The 21456-nt window shown below is 49.9% G+C and overlaps 2 protein-coding genes and 1 long non-coding RNA gene across 7 annotated transcripts in view; 1 reads left to right on the top strand and 2 right to left on the bottom strand.

Annotated features, from left to right (window-relative positions):
- Positions 1 to 15853, bottom strand: part of BCAR1 (BCAR1 scaffold protein, Cas family member) — a 52825-nt gene extending 36972 nt beyond the window's left edge. The window contains exon 1 of the mRNA XM_082366333.1: positions 15735 to 15853. Coding sequence (XP_082222459.1) covers positions 15735 to 15770 — 36 coding nt within the window. The 5' untranslated portion in view covers positions 15771 to 15853. The remainder of the gene's footprint in view (positions 1 to 15734) is intronic.
- Positions 1 to 21456, top strand: part of LOC309616186 — a 114260-nt gene that overhangs the window by 11847 nt on the left and 80957 nt on the right. The gene's annotated exons all lie outside the window — the stretch shown is intronic.
- CFDP1 (craniofacial development protein 1) overlaps positions 11920 to 21456 on the bottom strand; it is a 138676-nt gene continuing 129139 nt past the window's right edge. For 2 of the 5 annotated variants that reach the window (XM_082366408.1, XM_082366411.1), the window contains one exon: positions 15534 to 15865. In XM_082366408.1, the coding sequence (XP_082222534.1) occupies positions 15775 to 15865 (91 nt within the window). In that variant the 3' untranslated portion in view covers positions 15534 to 15774. Of the gene's footprint in view, positions 12948 to 15533; positions 15866 to 21456 lie in introns of those variants that run through there. The other 3 variants (XR_014237298.1, XM_082366409.1, XM_082366410.1) reach the window with 3 other exon arrangements.

Here is a 21456-nt window from a genome sequence, read left to right as displayed (position 1 = left end):
ACTTTGTTCTGCTGCCCATCACATACAAACTGTCCCTGCTTCCTGGGGGCCTTTCCTGGGCTAGAGGGGGCAGGCAGGGCCACAGCAAACAGAGGGGAGTCTGGGGTGACAGCTGCCACCCCCTCAAAGGGCTCTCTGTGTTTGTCTGGCAGGCAGCCCTGCCCGTGCCCACTTGCCTGCATCCAGCTGGCACAGGGTCTCCTGAGCTGGGAGCAGCAGTTCAGCCTGGTGCCCGGGCTCCAGGCCACACACGCCCGCTGTCTCAGTCGTTCCCCCTCTGCCACCCTCTCCCCCCACCACCACACTGAGCCTTCCTCCTGGAGCCCAGGCTCCATCCCTCCTTTCCCTCCTACTTCGTCTGGATTCTTATCGCCCACTGCTCCTGTCTTCTCTCCCATCGGCCCCATCTCTCAGTGCCCAGGCCAGAGCTGGGTGAGCAGTGGGGAACGACTCCTTCCACACTCCTGGATATAGGGAAATGGGAACCCAACAGAGGGGTGCGGCTGGGGCCACAACCTCCATCCATCTAGTCCTTGCCTCCAACTGAACCCCAACGACCGCTTACTCGGGAAGGCCATAACTGACTCATCCCTTAGCGCAGGAGGAGGGATGGCTCGGCCAGACCCCCACTCACTCTGAGGCAGGGACCCAGGGCCTTGGGCGTGGGGTCGGGGGCAGCCAGAGGAGCCCCCTCAGGGCACTGAGCGTCCTCTCCAGCACGACCAGGTGTCTGTGAAAAAACAGCAGATGCTCCTCCCTCGCCACCACCAAACATCCCCCCCTGCCCAGCAGGCAAATGATCCCAGGATTACTCACTCAGTCCTGCGAAAAACAGGCTCTGGGCACCTCAGGACTAGCAATTACACCACAAGCAACAGCTGGGCTGCCTGAGCAGGCACCAGCACCCTGAGAGGGTCCTGGAGGGCTACCAGGGCCCCATGGCCACAGAGTAAATCTAGGCGGAGACAAGCTTCATACCCAGTTCTCCAGACACCCAAACCCAGCCTCTATCCCCTGGGCTTTGCCAAAGGAGCCCCTGGCCTAGGAGAGTGCAGTGAGCCTTTGGAGGCGCCTGCAGGCAATGTGTAATAATCCTACATTAGCATGTTGCTTCGGTCACTATTGATGAACCAACATTGATACATCCTTATTAACTACTGCCCACACTCTATTCAGATATCCTTAGTTTTCCCTACTGTCCTTTTCCTGTTCCAGGGTCCCATCCTGAATCCCACATTACATGTAGTCGCCATGTCTTCTTAGGCTCCTCTGGACTGTGACCATTTGCCGATGTGATGCTGACCTTGATGACCTGGCTGAAATAGTGTTTGTCAGGTTACTCTGCTATAAAGTGACTGTTTTTTCCGCCAGCTTTCTACAATGTACCTTTTGAAGAAGTGAGGAGTTATGTTCCACCTCCTTGAGGATAGAGTATCTACATCAATTATTTGGATTTATTCTGTACGGGAAATTTGTCTCTTCTCCTTCATTTATTTATTTATTCAATCATTTATATCAGTATGAACTCATGGATATTTATTTTATAATTTGGATTATATTACTTTATTTTCTTGCTCAAATAGTCCCTGCCTTGGCTGTTTGGGTTCTTTCAGTTGGTGAATCAGATTTTTCAAGTGAATCTAGAAATCAAGATTTTTTATAAAATCTCTAGGTTTTGAAACATTGACTGTGTAAGCCAGTGCTTCTACAGGCCAACCCTGGCAGCTCTAGGCCCTGGGGTCAGACTACCTGCTTTGAACCCTGCTCCTCTGCTTGCAGCTGAATGATCTTGTTCATGTGAGTTAAACCTGCCTGGGGCTCAGTTTCCTTATCTGTGAAATGGGAGGATAATATCCTCTGGGTGGTTGAGAGGACTCTGTTGAATGGCTCAGGTAAAGTTCAGGGCACTGGACCTGACACAGAATTCTTATTAAACAGCAGGGACCATCATGACCACAGGCATGAGCAACTCCCTGTGGAGGGCAAGAACTGAGTTTGTTTTGGGGAGGCCTAGAAGGAGACTTCAGGGTTGGAGGTGGCCAGCAGGACCCGGTGAGCCCTGGAGTGGATGAGAAGGGAAACTACCCACCCCAAGCCTGGTTTTCAACATGAGAATCGAACTCTGCTACTCTGTAGTAATACTGACAGGTGGTGTACGCACAGCCAGCTGTCCTATCTTACTCATGCTAAAGTGTGAATGACTACCTCTCTCCAGGAAGGCAAGTCAGACTGGCAAAGAAAGAGAGGCTCAGCTTAGTGGAGTGGATGGGGACCTCACTGGCCTGCCAGGCAAGACCCTGGGGTTCAGTCCTGGCACCACTTCACACTTACCCTATGACCTTAAGCAAGTCCAGTTTCCAACATCCTTGAGGGTAATTTCACAGTCTGGTCAAGGGTGGGCCCTGGGGGCTGGGGCACCTCCTTGTCTGTCCCCCATGCACAGAACCTTGGGTATGCTTTGCCTGGAGGGCCTCTGGTTAAGGGAGAGGGTGATGTTCAGGTCATCTGGCTGCTAGGCGCAGAGGGAGACCCTCATCCCTTAGACAATGAGGTTTCAAGGCCTGGTAGCAGGAGGGAGATGTATTAGTTTCTTATTGCTGCTGTAACAAATTACCCCAGGACTTCCCTGGTGGCACAGTGGTTAAGAATCCTCCTGCCAATGCAGGGGTCATGGGTTCGACCCCTGGTCCAGGAAGATCCCACATGCCGCGGAGCGACTAAGCCCATGCACCACAACTACTGAGCCTGCGCTCTAGAGCCCGTGAGCCACAACTACTGAGCCTGCACGCCTAGAACCCATGCTCCGCAACAAGAGAAGCCACCACAATGAGAAGCACGTGCACCGCAACGAAGACTAGCCCCCGCTCTCCACAACTAGAGAGAAAGCCCACGCACAGCAACGAAGACCCAACACAGCCATTAAAAAAAAAAAAAAATTACCCCAAACGTAGTGGCTAAACAACACGAATTTATTACCCTATAGTTCTTGAGGTCAGAAGTCCAAAATGGGTTGGCAGGGCTGCATTCCCTCTGGAGGCTCTGAGGAGAATCGTTTCCTTGCCTTTTTCACCTTCTCGAGGCCACCTGCATTCCTTGGCTTGTGGCCCTGCATCACTCCAACCTCTGCTTCCATCATCACATCACATCTCCTTCTCTGTTTCTGGCCCTCCTGACTCCCTCTTATAAGAAGCTTGTGATTATGTTGGGCCCACTCAAGTAATCCAGGAAAATCTCCACATCTCAAGATCATTAATTTAATCACACCTGCAAAGCACCTTTTGCCTTGTAAGGTAACCTAGTCATAAATTCTGGAGATTCAGATGTGTATGGGGGGGACCCTGGGCCCCTCAAAGCTGCTCCCCCACTGGGCACTACAGCCTAAACTTCCGCCATGGCTGCACTTGGCCAGCCCGGGAATCCTCTCACTCAGTTTAAGAGACACCTCTCATTGTTCATGGGAACAGCTGTAGGTGATGTGTGGCTCCAGCATACAGTCTGGCAAAAACCCCTAACAGGCAGGGACCCTTTGACTCAGAAATGCCACGAACTTATCCTAAAAAAATGCACTCACAAGTAGCCAAAGATATATGTGCAAGGATGTAACTTGTAGCTTTCCTTATGATCAGGAAAACACGGGAACAACTTACAAGTTCAGTAATAGGCACTAATGAAACAATTCACGGAACATTCCCAGGACAGAATTCAATCCTGGGCTCCACCACAAATGATACAGAATGACATGAAAACATGTTTACAATATACTGTAAAGCAAGGAAAAATAGGCTTCCAAATAATAGGTACAGATGGATCCTATTTTCATAAAAATTTGCATATTTATGTCATATATTTGCACTGGGAAACGTGTGGAAGGATAGATACCAAATATCAGCTGTGGTTATCTTGGGGTAGGGGTAGGATTTTTTTCACTATCGTGTCATATTTAGGGAAGGCCTATTCAGTGCTTAGTACTCTACGGATTAATAAGTAGAGCTTTTTCTGTCTTTACAGATTAAAATTTCACAGGAGACTAGGTTTGTTTGCTTTCTGGAGGAAAAGAGGGGGTTTTGGTGTAACTAAAATTATTTCCTCTATTTTCTAATGTTTCTTGAGTGAACATTCATTATTTGTGCAACCTTTTTTTTTTTTTTTTTTACAGTAAACACTTTTTAAAATTGTGGTAAAATATACATAACATTAAATTGACTGTTTTAACTGTTTTTAAGTGTACAATTCAGTGGCATGAAGTACATTCTCAGTGACCTGTAACCGTTACCACTACCTATTTCCAGAACTTTCTCATCATCCCAAGCAGCTCTGCACCCATTAAACAATAACTCCCCTGCCCTCCTCCCAGCCGCAGCAACTACCATGCTTTCTGTCTCTATGAATTTGCCTATTCTAGTCCCTCACATAAGTGCAATCATACAATATTGATCCTTCTGTGTCTGGCTTATTGCACTTAGCAAAATGTTTTCAAGCCTTAAGTTGTTTTTTTTTTTAAATATAAAAACACCTTGTGAGGGGAAAATGCAATCGCCGAGTTGTAGGAAATACAAAGCCACCCTGAACTGGTTCCCATACAGTCCCGTCGCCTCTGAGCAGGCAGGAGACAGAGGCGAAGGGACTCGCAGGTCCCCAGCAGCGGACAGCTGAGCTGGGAGACCCGCAGCCCCACCCCAGCCCCAGGGCCCCGGCTGCTGGCTTCCTGGTCTCCTAGGATGTTTGTAAACACCCAGGGACCAGAGCCCCTTCCAGGAACAGGCCTGTGTTCTCAGTGCCCGTGACAAGTGGAATTTCACTCTCCACTGGGAACAATCCCCAGGGCATTGTGTTTCTGAACCCAGGGATGAAGCCGCCCGGCTGAACAGTATACATTCTCTAAATTATTAAACAGCTGCTGCCACACTGGGGTCACCAGTGCGAGTCCCCAGAGCAGCAGCTCGGTTCTCAGCGCAGCAGGCACACCAGGCCCCCACCCCCATCACTGCTGTGCTGTCCGGAGGCCAAGGGTTTGCACCATGGGCGCTGAGAAAGTCTCCCTGCTCCCGGGGAGCGAGGCTGACTCTCATGGAAACAGAAGGGACTTACTGTAGGGAGGGAGGTCTGTACTTTGGCCAGAACTGGACTCCCTGTCACCTTTGACCTCCAGCAGCAGGGCGGGGCGGCCGGGTCTGGGTACCAGGCTGGCTGTGTGAACTTCAGCACAGTATTTATACTCTCTAAGCATGTTTTCATCCCAATCTGTCAAATGGGGATTAATAAAGCAGAGCCCCATCCCTATTTTATTCTTGTGACCACCCCCTCTCCCCCCCAGAGTCATGCAGTGCCGTGGCCTTGATTCAAAAGTCCTGGAAGGACTGGGATGTCAGGCTGGGCTAGAAGGGCTGGTGTGGCTCCCAGCTACAGCAGTTACACGCTGTTGCCGTCAGAATCGGGGACTCGAGTCTCTCCACCCTCCACCTACCAGCTTGCCTTGCTGGGCCCCAGCTTTCTACTTCTCAGGCTCCCCTGAGGCAGGAGCTGCCACTCCTCCCTGGAGGCCCAAACCCTTCCCTGTTCAGCAAGGAGCCCCAGGGGAGAGGAAGAGGCTTCACGAAGGCACCACAGAGTTGCAGCTAGGACCTCAGTCTTCTGAGAGAGCCCATGACAGAACGTCCTGTAAAGAGGGGTGAGGGTGGGAAAGCTCCCTCTGTGAGCAGAGGCAGGCTCACTTCTTTATTCTCTGGCCTCTGGGCCTATTGGTTTAGCGTGGTTGTTGAATACACTAAATGCCATGACTCGGCTTGGAAAGAGGCCAGGGCAGCTGCCCCAGAGGCTTTGAACGTCGTGGGGTGTTGTTCTTGCGGCCAGCGTCTCAGGCTCTCGAGAAGGATGTAACTTTTGGCCTTAAGTGGTTTCCTCGTAGATAATCCCTTCACCCATCTCCACGGTAGGAGTCTTCACCAACCCTGAGGCCTATGGTGACCTAAGCCCAGCTCATCCCAGGAGGTCCGGGGTCTTGCTGTAACTGACAGCAGGGGCCAGTTCTCCATCTGCAAGCACAGAAGCCAGGCCAGCTCTGGCTCTCACACGGTTCCATCCTTGACGGCTCCCCTTTGTCTAAGGATGCACTGAATGGAGCAGATGCCACAAGTCCAGTCTGGTTGTGCTGCTTCATACCTGTCAAGCCCCATCTTACAGAGAGCAAAAGTGAGGCCGCAAGAAGCAGCCCAAATTACAAAAGAGAGAGGGGTGCCAGAATTGATGCTTGAGGTCTGAACCACAAGTCTGGAATCCCGTGAGCAGGTCTGACTGTCCAAGTCAGGACTGACGTGGGAGGCCTGGAGGACACACAAAGGGGCAACTGACACGAGAAAGGGGACGGGCAAGCCATGGAAAGGCTTAGAAGAGGAGCTCTTGTTAGGAAAGATAAAGACCGACCGAGAGGGGATGAGATGGGAGGCTACGTGGTTGTGAATGATAATTTAAGACGAATGTAGACCTGCTCACCAAACCTCAGAACGACCTGGGAAGCATGAGAGAAGCGAAGTGAAGCCCCACCTCTTAACTGAACAAAACTCACCCTGAGCAGGGAGAGGATAAATGGATTCAGAAAACATTTAGAGCGACTCACAGATTAATGTGATGTTAATCACATAGGTTAAATACCATAGGTTAAAAAAAGAATACAAAACAGATTAATCCAGGTTTAGATGAATCAAGGGTCATTGGGGCATATTCCTGCTGCATTAGGGTTCTCCAGAGAAGAAGAACCAGTAGGACATAGACAGGCTGAGGGTTCTGCTGTCTGCAGGCTGGAGACCCTGGGGAGCTGACGGTCTAACTCCTAGTCCAAGCCTGCAGGCTTGAGCGCAGATGGACAGGAGGAAATGGGTGTCTGAGCTTAAGGAGAGAGCAGATTCGCCCTTCCTCCAACTTTTGTTCTATTCAGGCCCTCAGTGGGTTGGATGATGCCTATCGACATTGGTGACTATGATCTTCTTCTCAGTCTACCCATTCCAATGCTAATTGTTTCTAGAAAACCCCTTACAGACATGTTTTACCAGCTACCTGGGCATCCCTTAGCCCAGTCAAGTTTGCACAAAAAATTAACCATCACACCTGCCCAGTCCAAATGCTTCTTCCAGAGACAGAGTCCTGGGCTGGTACCTCAGAAGATGCTAGTAGTTCTCAGGGACGACCTAGTCCAGTCTTCTCCATGGATGGCCGTTCTCCTCCTAGTTCCGGACATGTCTCCCCCAAAGCACTGGGCTCTGTGTTCAGAGACAGGCAGACAGGGCTTCCTTGTTGAATCTTGTCTTCTCAGAGGGTTTACATAGGAAGAGAGGGGCACAACCGCCCTGCTGGAGGGAGGAAGACCCTTTTGGGAGGTAACTGGGCATTATATTTCAAGGCCTTGAAAATGTCACCTTCCCTGACATGACAATTCCACTTCTAGCAGTGATCTGGAAATGATCAGGGATGCAGGTCCAGATCTCAGGACTAGGCAGTTCACCACAGCATCATGTATAATGACAAGAAGTGGGTAACCTCAGTGGCCGATGGTTGAGGACTGATGAAACAAATTGTGGTACAAGCATGTAATGGTATATTATGCAGCCGTTAAAAATCGTTTTCTCAAAGAATGTTTGAATAAATGGGGATGTGCTCATAGTACATACCATAGGTTAAAAAAAGAATACAAAACTACATACACCAGTGCGGTCCAACAGAATTCTGTGCTGATGGAAACGTTCGATACCTGCACTTTCCAATAGTGTAGCCCCTGGTCACGTGACTGCTGAGCAGTTGAAATCTTTGGCTAGTGTGACCAAAGAACTGAATTATGAATTCTAATGAATTTAAAATTTAAATCAAAATATCCACATGTGGTTACTAGCTTCTGTATTGAGTTTCATGGGTAGACTATAATTCCAGCTGTTAAGAAAAGCTATGTAAAAACATAGGGAAATAGACTGAAAGTATCCCGAAATGTACACAGCAGTTTTCTCTGTAAGACCATGGGAGATTTAAGTTTTAATTTTTCTGCTTCCAAATTTTCCAACAATGAATGGTTGCCTTCGATAATCAGAAGAAAAAAGAGGTACATCAGGAGGGGGAAGAGAGAGGTCAAGCCCAGTGCAGACAAAGCTCCCACTGGCAGGAAGGCCAGGCGCTGGCCGAGTTGGCCTGGGAGCTGGGGCCACCTGCCTCGTGCAGGGCTGTTTTGACAGAAGTGTTGTGCCTCTGGTGACTTGGGTCTTCTCCAAGCTGCCAGGCAACCTCGCTGACACACTAGACGCTCGGCTTAGCCGGGGTGAGCATGTGTGCGCGTGCACATGGGTCCTGCCATCTGTTGCCAACCTGGCAGCTGAGTGTTGCCTCTTCAGCCGTGTTTGCTGGGACTTGGGTGGATTTTGTTGTTTGAATTTCTCGCTTGTTTCCCAGGCCTTACTTCAGCTGCTTCTCCAAGTTACTGATAACTTTAAGGAGCTTCCCTCCAAAGGCCTTTGAAGGTAGGAGAAAGTTCCTGCAGGTGGGTCTCAGCAGACGCCAGGGAGGAAACCTGGGCTTACTCATTATGGTTTGCTGGTGCGTCAGGAATTTAGGAGTTTGAATTATTTGAAGTGGCAAGAATAAAGGAAATGGAATTTTCCTAAATACAGAGCTGGAGGCTTTAAAATTTTTTCTAGGTAGGGAGGCCATAAGCAGTGGTTCTCAAACTTCAGAGTGCATAAGAATCATGGGGTTGCCTGTTCAAAATGCAGATTCCTAGGGTTAAATGCCCAGGGTTATTAACCCCCCTCCTTTTACAAATGCAGAAATGGGGGCAGAGGCGGCCAAGCCACATGCCTGAGGGCACCAGCTGGTCGCAGAGCTGGGCTTAGGGTGTCCTGATTCTCCAGCAAGGGTCTCTTGACTATATCGCGCTGCGTCTCAGTCACCTGTGGCAGATGCTTGGCGTTAAGGGAAGAGTTAGACAAATGTGGGGTCCAACCAATTCTCACCAACGAGATGTCCAACAACTCAGTCCAGTTCTGTCACTAACTACCCAGAGTTAGCGCAGACCCCACAGTACGGGCTCAGTCACACAAGACTGCCCCCCCTTCAGACGCCAGCTGCAAACGGGCTGCCGAGGCGGCCCATGCTGCTGCCCAGCTCACACCACCCCATCAGGTGTGATCATTTGCTAGAACAACTCACCGACTCAGGAAGACGCTCTCCTTACGAAAAATATGTTATAAAGGCTACAGTCAAATGAAAATGGTCCAGAGGGGTCCTGAGCTGGAGCCTGTGTGCCCAGCAAGTGGATGTGGTCAGCAACTTAGAAGCTCCCCAAACTCTGCTTACGGGGTTTTTATTTAGGTTCCATTATGTTGGCATGATTGATTAAATCATTAGCCATTGGTGAGTTTTTTTTTTAAATTAATTTATTTATTTTTGGCTGCGTTGGGTCTTCGTTGCTATGCACGGGCTTTCTCTAGTTGCAGTGAGCAGGGGCCACTCTTCGTTGCAGTGCACAGGCTTCTCATTGTGGTGGCTTCTCTTGTGGAGCACGGGCTCTAGGTGTGTGGGCTTCAGTAGTTGTGGCATGTGGGCTCTAGAGTGCAGGCTCAGTAGTTGTGGTGCACGGGCTTAGTTGCTCCGCGGCATGTGGGATCTTCCCGGACCAGGGCTCGAACCCGTGTTCCCTGCATTGGCAGGCAGATTCCTAACCACTGCGCCACCTGGGAAGTCCCCAGCCATTGGTGATTGATCTCTGGCCTCCCTCTCCTCCCCAGATCGGGCTGGGGGGGTGGGGGTGGTGGTGGAGGGTGGGGCTGGAAGTTCTAAGGGGTCAAAGGGGTGGTTCTAAGTCAAAGGTGTGGTTTTTCTGGTGACCAGATCCCATCCTGAAGCTATTGGGTTGGAAGCTATTCTGTAACATCTTACGGAAAAACCCGAACGAACTTTTTGGCCAGCCCCACACTTGGGCTCCCCCAGGAGTCCTCTCATTAGCACACAAACAGAGTAAATTCCAAGGGTTTTAGGGGTTTTGTGCCAGGAACTGCACAAAAAACAAAATACGTATTTATTGTACCATGTGGGGTATTTGCAATTTTTAAAAAAATACAGTTGTATTGCAAAGACAAAATAGGCCTCTACAATGATGCTTATTCACATCATTTCTACCCCCAGTTGTCTATAGTGGTCTCAAGGGCACACACAGGTCACACCAGACACTGTTGGTGCAGGAGGGCTGGGTGTGTGTGTGTGATTGGGGGATGGGCAGGCTCCCCTCCCTGTGTCCCAGGATCCCAACCTCAAATTCAAAGGCCCTGTAATGGAGCTCAATGGCAGGGCTGAAACAGAACTGTGAGGTCCAGCTAGAGACAACAGCAAAGATGAGGCAATCTGATGAGGTGTCTGGGACAGAGAGGGTCCACCCTGCCACAGATGCAACCTCAGGCACCCAAAGAGCTTCCAGACTTAAAAAATGTCTCCTAGGGACTTCCCTGGTGGCGCAGTGGTTAAGAATCCGCCTGCAAGTGCAGGGTACACGGATTTGAGCCCTGGTTTGGGAAGATCCCACATGCCGTCGAGCAACCAAGCCCGTGAGCCACAACTACTGAACCTGCATTCTAGAGCCTGCGAGCCACAACTACTGAGCCCGCATGCCACAACTACTGAAGCCTGCACGCCTAGAGCCCGTGCTCTGCAACAAGAGAAGCCACTGCAGTGAGAAGCCCACGGACCGAAAGTAGAGAAAGCCCAAGCACAGCAATGAAGACCCATCGCAGCCAAAAATAAATAAGCAAATAAATAAATTTATTTTTAAAAAGAAGTCTCTTATTTGTCAGTCAGGGTGCCTCAAACTCGGGCAGGCTTCGGTTATTAATGTAGAGGTGTTAACTGGAAGAAGTAAGGCATTATATCATTACCAGAGATTAGTGGGGCTAGTCAGAGGATAGCTCCCTCCCTCCCTGCAGAGGCCCAGCAACACTCCTCCGCACCCTGAGGAGCTGGCCCCACCTCCACAGCGGCCTCATGTCACAGCTGTGGCCCAGGGCCCGGGGGTGAGCTCAGGATGCTGGGCAGAGTTTGAAAACAGGCAGCTCCATAACTTCCACTAGAAAGCTCAAGACATTGACTGTAATTCATTTTGGTGTCTTTAAATTTCAAGCTCATTTATCCAGGTCAGGAACCATTTGTTTGCATCTAACAAGTCAAGGCCTGCGGTAGCATCTTTCTAACATATGGCCTGTTTGTGTGCACCTGTGCAGCCTTGTGGGCAAGGAGAAGGCTGATCGGCAGGAATCACACCATCAGCTGTGCTGGGATGGGGCACGTGGCCTGGTACAGACCCCTCAGCTCCCCCAGCCACCCAACCTGCTTTTCAGAGAAAGGGGAGCTGGGGCGGGGCGGGTGGGGCATGTGGTAGTTCACCTATGTGAATCACTCACCTCCTGGAGAATGTCCCAAAAGCGGCTTGGAGGGATCATTCTGGAATGCCTGCTGGCCCAGAAAAGGAGGCAGAAAAAGCTCCTCGACACCCAGCAAGCTCATCACCATGGCAACCCTCCATCCCTGAACTGCCCATCCCTTGGCTCTCTCTCCCTAAGGAGACTGACAGAGGTGATGCAAATTTAAATGTGGGCTTGTCTTTCTTTTAAAAAAATTTATCTTGAAATATTACAGATAAATAGGGTAGAAAGGTATAATGAATAATATAAGAAATATCTGTGTTCCCAACTCCCAATTGAAGATATAAACCCACATCATTAAACGAAGCTCCTCTGTTATCTTTTATTGTATAACCTTCCCAATCCCATGAGAGGTAACCACTATGCTGAATTTAGTGTTTATCACCCATTTGTTTATATATATTTATATTGAATGAATATAGGAATATATATAATTATATAGTATATATATTATTCTGAGGCAAAGGACAATATCTTTCTCATGTTTTAAAAATTTTATTGAGGTGAAATTCACATAACATAAAATTAACCATTTTAAAGTGTACAATTCAGTGGCATTTAGTGCATTCACAATGTTGGGCAACCATCACCTCTATGTTGGCATGCTTTTGAACTTGTATAACTGGGATTGTACGCTAGGTGTTTTTCATCAATGCTGCTTAAGAGGTTCATCTGTGCTGAGGCATGTAGCCCTGGCCCAGTCGTTTCACTGCGGTACTGTATTCCACTGTGTGGCTATTTCACAACTGGCCCCTTCTCCTGATGGGCACTGGGTGGTTTCCAGGTTTTTACTGTCACCGATGAGCCTGCCTCCTGTGCACATGCTGGTGCTTCTCTAGGATGTCAAGCCAAGAGCAGAGCTGCTGTGTCACAGGCTGAGCGCAGCTCCAGATTCATGAGATATCACCAAAGTGTTCTTCAAGGCGGTGCTAATTTATACTCACAGAAGCCTGGCTGTCTTGGGGAGCTGGGAGCCTTTAGTGTGAAATTTAATTAGAGTAACTTAACACCTGGATAATGTATTTCATTTAATAAAATGCTGTGAGGTAGGCAGAGCAGGGTTATTAAGCATTCTCAGAAACCTTTTGAAGACAAGGCATCTGAGACACAGAGGGAGGGACTCAACCCGGATGGCAGGGCTACAATCTAAGGTTAGAGGCAGGACGCCAAACCCACTGTCCGATGTTGACAGTGTTCTCCTCATGTCACATTTCTCCCTTCCCTCCCTGACACAGCCACCTTGTCCCTTACTTGAGCGTAGATCTGTCTACACCATCAGTTTTCTGAGGGTACAACAATGAAAGCTCACCGGCAGACCATGGAGAGGGGCCCTGGAAAGGAGAGTCTCTGTGGACTGGGCAATTCCAGGCTGCAGGGAACCATGGTGGAATCTTCCAGACTTCCACAGCCCACTTTCCCTCTGTGGTCAACTTCGTGTGCACAAAGATTGTATCTGGTGGTCCTGTTGGATCTAAGTTGCCTTAAGAGGGCATGAAAAAAAAGCTGCAGAAAAAAAGAAAAGACTTTGCAGGAAAGCCTGAAGCAGGAACCCTGGGTACACCTGTGTGCCCAGGGAAGGAGGTGCAGTGGGATGGCATTTGGGATGCCTCAGACTCTCCAAGGTACTGTCACCTGGACACCAGCCCCTCCTCCCCTCACTCGCTGAAACCAGGCAGCATCCCAAAGAGGAGAGGGCGACACTGCCTACACCGTGTAGCACAGGAACTTGGTTCCGGGGCAGGGCTTAGGCCTCCCCACCGGCTTGTCTGCCCAGGGCCTGAGGGTGTCTAGGTGAGGCAGCACACTCTTCCCCAAAGAGAGGTTCAGATGCCGCCCCAGGGCACAGACGACTGGAAGCTGAAGCCAGCGTGCCCAAGCCGCTGGTGTACTTCTGACACAAGCTTCTGGCACCGGCGTGTGCCAGCTGCCACTCTTCTCAACTGGAAGCATCTCTTCATCTTTGGCTGCTCTGTCCCCTTGCACTCAAATCTTTCCTTTCCAACGTGAATCCTCCAACTAGGAGCTGGGATCCAGAGAGGCTGTTTCATCTTGCCTGCAGGGCCCTCTGCCTTCTGCCCTCTAGGCATAAGACACAGGTGTGATCGCTGGCCGTTTCACAGTCTGATCTCAGGCAAGTTTCCTCTTCTGGTCAGATAACTTGTGAGGAAGCACCAGGCACATGGCACCACTGCATCATTTATTGATGAAGCTAAGAGCTTCTGAATCCTTCCCCAGGAGTCCACCATCTTACACCAATTCCTATTTGTTTATTGGTTTTTTGGTAATTAAAAAAAAAAAAAAAAAGAGTCATGGACTCTTACCCAACATGCCTGAGCAATTCCAGTTCTGGCTAAAGACTGATACCAAATACCAGAAGAAGACCGCACTCCAGAGAGCCACGCCGCACACACCTTCTCTGTCCTGCTGAGGCCAAGAGGCAGCACAGCACCTGGAGAGCCCTGTCACCTGGCCTTCCTGGTCCCAGCCTGGCTGCCAGCAGCACCATCACGCCACTCTTTTCTAGGGAGGTTTTCTGCATCCTTCTGCAGTGCCAGCTGCCAGCTGTCAGTTCTCATGAAATCGGGCCCTGGGCTCTTAGTCCAGTTCCCCTCCTCAGCTCCAATGGTGCACGGCTCCCTCAAGACTTAGTTCTTAATGCGGCCCTTCTCCCCTGGGGACCTCACGCAGAGTTCCTAATTAGAGGACTGCGTTCCTTGGGAAATAGGTGAACAGAACACATAGAGAAGGCTGTTTTTTATTCTTTGACCGTATGCTGTTTTAGGGCAGTTTTTTTTCAGTAACGGGAAGGTAACAGATGCTCTGGAAATCTGATGCGTTTATCTGGGACAAGAAGACAAAGACTGATGGCAAGAGCAAGGCCAGGAAACTCATCTCTCAGGGATTCTCTGGACTCCACAGACCAGCAGGAAGTATCCTTGGCTGCCCTCCTCAGTCATCCATGCCACGGACAAGGGAGGCGCACCGTGCCTGGCAAAGGGCTACTGAGCTGCCTCCCAGCGCTGACTCAGGCCCCCAATTCCTGCAAACATTTTCCTTGGCAATTCCCGACTCCTAGATTAAGAGATGTCACTTCCCTTGGGAGTCAGGCAGATTAGTTTTCACTAAGTGTGGACGTGAAGAGCTAGATAAAATATTATCCACCTGTTCTTAAAAACTATGGGCTATGGTTCAAAGAAGACTCTGACGGAAAAGATGATTCTCAATTGAAGATGCACACAGCTCAGTCAGCCCGACCACCCAGCCTGGCCTCAGTGAGTAATGAGGGTCATAACCTCACAGCCGTGCAGGGCTGACAATCAGGTCTTGGTTGCATGAGGTTCTGCCCACATATTAGAGGACTGGAGGGGGAGACCTATGCGTGCTCCCTGCACATGTCACTGGCTCATCTCCACCCTGTGAGGTTCTGGTATTACTCAGGCCACTTACAGACCAGAAAATGAAGGTTCAGAAAGCTGAACTGTGCTCAAGGTCACAGAGCTGGTAGATGTCCAGGCAGGATTCTGAATTCCAGTCTTTGGAACCCTACCTACCCCCAAACCTGTCCGTGTTACTCAGGACATCCCCACCGCCCGCCCACAGGGGCAGGATGTGGTGTTTACTGCTTTATTAATATGAAGTTTGGAATTTAAATTTTCCTAAAGAGTTAAAAAAAAAAAAAAGTCCTTTGGAGTCTTCTTTGACAAACCAAAAATTAAAGAATTGCTGAGGTGAGAGCACACGTGAAGTTGACTTTGAGAACAGGAAAATGGCTGAAGGAAAAGAAAAATCCCTAATGCAGCAATCGTATATCCTTATTTTCAGCCTCACATTATACCAGCAAATAGGAATCCCATTCAGGAGAGAAAAGAGATCAGGAGAGAAGCAGGAGTGGAACTGAGAACAGAGCTGCCCGGGGACTTTGTGTTCCACCAACACTGGCGAGCCTCTTCAGAGAGAGCCCTACAGCCTCTGGGGGCTCACGTGCCTGCAGGCTGGTCACTCTCTCCACCACGGTGGCCAGGACAGGCCTGAGAGGTGCTGGCTTGGCCTGGTGGACTTCATAGCAGAACAAAGGAAAGGTGGGTGCTGTCATCTTCACCGGCCTCTCACAGGACCAACCTGTACTTTTTTATTTTTATTTTTTAAAAGACAAACTATTAAAAGTAAAATGAATGAAATCACATGAGATCAAGATACAAAGACAGAAATTCAATGTAGACAAAAAGACCTTGCTGGGAAACAGTCAATGGAAAACACGGGAAACATTTCAAAGACGCACAAAAAGCTCACGTTGTAAACAGGATTAAGCTGCTGTAGGTTCCTCATCACATCAGGGTTTCATTTTGCTCAGCCTGAGATCTCGCTCGATTTCAAACTGCCTGTGATCCACTCGGTCTAGAAAAGCTTTCCGTTCAATGTACCTGGAAGAAAATGAAGATATCTGTCAGCAGATGCAGTAAAAGAAAATGCCTCCCCTGCACTGTCCTGTCCTGTGCCCCCACACCCCTCACCCCGGTGTGAAGGGGTCCACTTGGCCTGTGGGATCATCGGGTTACAGCAAACACAAACGGATGACCACAGGTGGTGCCCAGAGTGGACAACATGACTATTTCAGGAACATCCAGACCACTCCCATTTGGTCTAAACAAGGATGTTTCTGGTTCAAATGTGAGTGAAAAGAGAATGAAAAAGAGAAACCAACAACTTATCAAGGGGAAGTACATTAGAGGCTGAAGGCAAGAAAATGTTGCAATTTTGTAACCAGGTTTTAGGGAAAGAACAGGGGCTCCCTCAAGCCCAGGTTCAGAGCCTAGCTTGGTTACACATTAGCGGACCATGCTGGTCAAGGAGCATCGTTTTTCTCAGCAGCAAAATAGTGACACCACATTTCCTGGCCTTGGCGGTGCGCTGAGTTGGTGGGGAGGGAAAGCTATGTTCCCTGCACATATGCATCAAAATTTGGGAAAAGGTGCCTCTGCAAATGGAAGAAACCCAGTAAGAACTACCTCCTGGGGCTGCAGGGAAGGTGAAGCGGGCTGAGGTGCGCAGAGCGCTCACCGTCGAAGGTATTTACCTGCCTGCAGCTCCTTCCTTCCCCTCACCCTTCCCACCTCTCCTTGTGTCCTCCAACCAGATGCAGCCAGGGTGCTTCTGCGAGGACGACAGAAGAGGCCTTTCCTTAAATTCCTCCAAGGGAACGAGGTCAAGCACCTCTGCCATCCACGGCTCACACACAGGGTCCCCTAAAAGCTGGTGGTTTGCGCCTCATCTTGGCCAGGCTCAGCAGACAAGGCTTCCGTCGGGCCCCCAGGCAGGGTGGGAAGGAAGCACAGGGCTGAAGCAGCAGGCACTGCGAGGAGCAGGCTGGCCGCTGAATGAGACACAGCTGCATTTTCGTGCACCTTCTGGCCATGAACTGTGCTGCCGCTTGCCTGGGGGGAGGGGATCTCTGCTGCTAATTAATCTGTTGAGAGAGCAAAACTGCCACTGAAAATGGGAGGCAGAATTGAATCTCTGCACTAATCTTTCCTTTGTTGCACTGTGGAACATGTGCATCTGTCATTACAAGGTCATTACGTTTAGGGTGAGAATGTTACCAGGTTCAGGACCCTGTGTTCCTTTGCTGAGTTCAGGGCCTCGCTTGCCTGCCCACAGCACCCTGTGAGGAGCAACCCAGCCCGGCCCATCCGCTCTCCAGCCAGGCCTGCGGCCACTAACCCTACACCTCACTACGGACAGGATGGCAGCTCTCAGCTTGAATCCCGACCCTGTGGCTTGCTGGCTGTGTCTCTGGGTAAGCCACGTAACCTTGCTAATTCTGTTTCCTAATTTGCCTCCCCCCAAAAAAAGGTAATCATCCTTAATCATTCCTACTCTGAAGGGCTGTTGTGGGGATTAAATGAAATAGTGTACATGTTATGCCTAGCACAGAGCAGGTGCTCAATAAAATGGCAGAGCTGTCACCGTCATTTCGGGAAGCCAGCTTCTGTCAGGGCTTTGAGGACAATCAATCCAAGGGGAACAGTCAGCTCTTTTGACGCACGTTACCAGCAACTAGTAACTACCACCTGGTCTGGGATCAGGAACTCAGCTGTCGTGTCAAAATCGCCAAGGAGGGGACAGCATGGCTGGAAACACAAGGGCAGGGCCTGCTTTTAGGCTTGACATAAGCCCTCAAGGTCAGGTCATCAAATTTAGCAAGTGAAATACAGGATGCCTGGTTAAATTTCAATTTCAGATTCCCCGGCAGATGGGGAAGCCACAGACACTGTGGACCCCTTTTGATAAAGTGTGAAAGCAGGAGAGACCGCGGCCGGTAAGTAGACACATGACAGAACAAATTCATCTTCTGTCTACCACCAAGGGACCCATGACTCCCCAGTGGGGACTGTTAACCGAAGTCGACGGACTGGCTTTGTCACACTACAACCGCCACCCCTCCCCACCCCAGCCCACAGGCCCTGGGTGAGTATCACAATGGGGATCAGGGTTTTGACAGCAGTGTGCTTTAACTGCCTCTCTCGAAGTTCCCACAGAAGAAATGCGGGAGTCCTGGTTCAAGAAGACTTTAGGGCATGTTTCAAGAGAGCCATTACCCAGGGATACCTGAGAGAGCGGGCCTGGGGGCGGAAAGAAGAGGAAGTATGTGGCTTTGAGCATTTGTGGTCTTTCTTCTTGACTTTCCTTTAAAGAAGAGGAAGTGATACTTAAATTAAGATGCTCACTGAGCATGAATAATGCCTTGCAGGTTCCCGGAAGCAGTGCCGGTGCCGGGTCCAGCTGACCTTGAGACTATCGAGAGCGAAGCCAGGCTGGGTGCTAAACAAGCAGGTGCAGGCAGAGTTCAGGTTTAGGGAACGCCTCAGGCAGCAAAGAGGAGCACATATGCAGAATGCAATTCTCAAGGGCAACCCAGACAAAGGCCATCAAGGCAGGTTTGGCGACTTCATTCCCCCATTCACAGCATCTGCAGCTGCTAACAGGATCCTTTGATGGCTTTGGTTTGCGGCCAAGAGCTGACCAGGAACAACACTTCTACTCGACATCCTCCTCCCACCCTCAAGACAGAAAAGGTGCCAAGGATGAGGGTGGCTTTGACATTTACTATGTGTGTGACTGTGGGCAAGACACTTTATTTTTCTTCTCTGTAAAACAGGAAAAAAAATTACAACACCCCTCTGACAGTACAACTGTGAGAAGTACTTTGTAAACAATAAAACCAAAAATGGCTATGAGTGTTGTGCGGTTCTTGCCTCCCATTTCTGACCTGACTGTATCACTATAAAGCCTCAGAAACTGGGACAGCTGGAACAGGGACCAAGAGACCAAATGCCCCAGAAAGAGGAAGGGCTTGTGGGGAAGGCTGCCTCCTCCAAGGCGGCCTGAGCGGACGACCTATTTAAACTGAGCCTCAGAAAGTTCTCAGGCACCTTAAGCGGGTTGCAGTCCCAGAAGAGGACCACCAGCTGACACGCGCAAGGCTTCTTTTCTGGTCTGTGCCCAGCACTCCTGGGGACCCAGACTGATTCAGCCCAGTCTACTGGGAAGGGCAGAGGGGACCATCCCTTCCCACCACTACTGCCTTATGTGGCCCATTTAAGAGGCTGCAGCTCTTCACTGTCATTAATAAAATATGCTAAGAGCACCAAAACCTAAGGGATTTTCTAAGCTTTCCCTTTCAGAACCAGGTTAGACACAATAGGCTCGGTCATCTTTTTGATCCTGCAACCCAAATTACTTTTCTGCCACCAATTTTCTTGAGATCTAGGCCAATGTGGAGGGAAGGAAAAATAGAAGAAGAGGACGAGAAGGGTAGAAAATGCTTCCAGAGAACATGTTGGTACCTACTTCTGGGAAACCAGGCTGCAAGTGAAAGGACGCCCATCCACCCCCACAAGAAGGCAGAGTTCTGTGGGGCAGGTGGGTGTGCTGATCCCCAAAAGCTCCGCCACACAGTCTCATCCGCCCAAGAGAGGGTCCTGCCCACTGGTCAGGAAAAGAAAGAGCACAGGGAGGTGCAGGGAAATCCGAAGCAGGCACATAACGGAGGATGTTTCAGGGCTGCGCCATCACTATGCTGCCAGCAGAGCCCGCAGGCGTTCTGTGCAGCGTAAACCTGAGAAGGAAAGTGGACCAACACCGGAAAGCAAAAGGCGGCGCAGGCCCTCGGAGGCTGGAATAAAGCTCTGTGATGGAAGTACTAAGAGGTGCACTTCTTTGCCCTGAGGAGTGCAAGTGAAAGAAGCAATCTGCTCAACATCACACAAGCCCTGTGCAAGAGGGTGACTCGCAAACACCTCGAGGGCCAAAGTGAAAGGGTGGTGATTTTAATTTTCTTGTCCACTGCTTTCCTCCCATCTCACCTCAAGATTGTGCTCGTTCTGAAAGAGTGACTCTTGGGGGTCATGGAGATAGATTCTTTGGAGAAAGAAAATTATTTTCTCTCTCCTTCACGCCTCTCCAAATCACAAACACACCTGGTCTCCAATCATCGAGCTCCATGACCTTCAATTTGATTGCCAGCAGCAGCCGAGACCAAGCCCGTATTCCTCTCATTTTCTCTGCATTGATCCCTCCCCCCAAACCTGCTGGCCTCTACCTCAGCAGTGTTGGAGAGACGCGCTGCTGATGGCGAACACTGCCAGGGAACCTAGTGCGATCGGTTATAGGAATAGAGGGAAGCAATGTTAAAGGCCCTGAGTGCTGACTGGTGACACTGATCCTGAAATGCTGGACTGTGCCCTGGAGTCCAGGGCTCAGAGGAAAAGCAGCGATTCTCTGCTGTGCAGCTGACCTCTTTGGTACAGGCATTTTAACCAACTTTGCTGTCTGAAAATGATGCCTAGGTGGAGATGTCATTCTGACTTGTCATGCCCTTCCTTTCTGGGTGGTTAATTCCAATCCTACTAGGTTCCAAAACAAAGCCATGGCTGCCTGACAGCTAGTGGGATGTGCATTTAGACAGTGCAATGGCTCAGCGCCTGCTCTGGGACAGGTGCTCTTCTAGCACCCCACTGGTGGCGGGGTGGTGAACCAGACCCTGCCTTCGGGGCTTACCATACATGAAACAAAACACGACAACGTGTATCAACTGACAATAAGTGTGATGAAGAAGGTCAAAGAGGGTGATGTGATGGAGGGTTCCTAAGGTGGGGCTACTCTGAGAGAGTGAAGAGTGGCATCTGAGTGACAATACAAGAGCCCACCGTGGAGGAGGATCTGGAGGAGCAGTGCGGAGGCTGGGCTGCCGTGAGCAGGGGCGAAGAGGGTCAGAGGTGGGCAGGGGACGGCTCAGGGAGGCCTGGAAACGCCAGGGTAAGGAGGTGAACACTCATTTTAAGTGCTACTTAAACAGCAGGGAAGAGAGGAAAAATGGTTTGTACTTTCAAAGAACCATTTTGGCTGTGATGTAGAGAAGAATGGAGGAAAGGTACAGATACAGAAGCAGGGAGCAGAGCAGATGCCTGTGGCTTGTACCGGACTGCAGGCAGCTGGGATGGACAGAAGGATGGACCAAAATACTTCATGACGGAATTGTCTACTGGACTTTCAGGACCGAGTGGAAAGAGGATGCTGCTAGGGCTTTCTTTCATCAGCTGGGTGGACGGTGATGGTGCCATTTTCTGAGAGGTCTGAGGAAGGAGTCTGCTTATGGAAAGAAAGCAAGCAGAGGTATCTCAAGCTATCTGAAAGTAGAGCGTCCCTATAACACCTCTCTTAGCTGAAATGGCGTGAAGCGAAGAAGCAATTGCCTTTTGGAGAAAACGAAAATCCTCTTCAGATTTCTTTCAGTTAGGGAGAAAATGTAGAGGTCTTTCGCAAAAGCAAAGTGGTGTAAAGCAAGCTTTTGAAAAGTGGGGGATATCTGTATTTGGTTTTGGATGTTAAGTTTGATGTAACGTCTTGGACATGCAAATGGAGATGTCAACTAAACAGCTGCTACGGGAGCCTGCAGCTCAGTGGGATGGTCAGGCAGGGGAGAGCTTTTTTGGGAGTCGTCAGCAGAAAATAG

This window comes from Balaenoptera borealis, assembly GCF_965194805.1.
Source record: "Balaenoptera borealis genome assembly, chromosome: 19".
NCBI classification, from domain to species: domain Eukaryota; kingdom Metazoa; phylum Chordata; class Mammalia; order Artiodactyla; family Balaenopteridae; genus Balaenoptera; species Balaenoptera borealis.
Note: the sequence above shows the minus strand (reverse complement) of the source record. Positions and strands in the feature narration are given on the sequence as shown.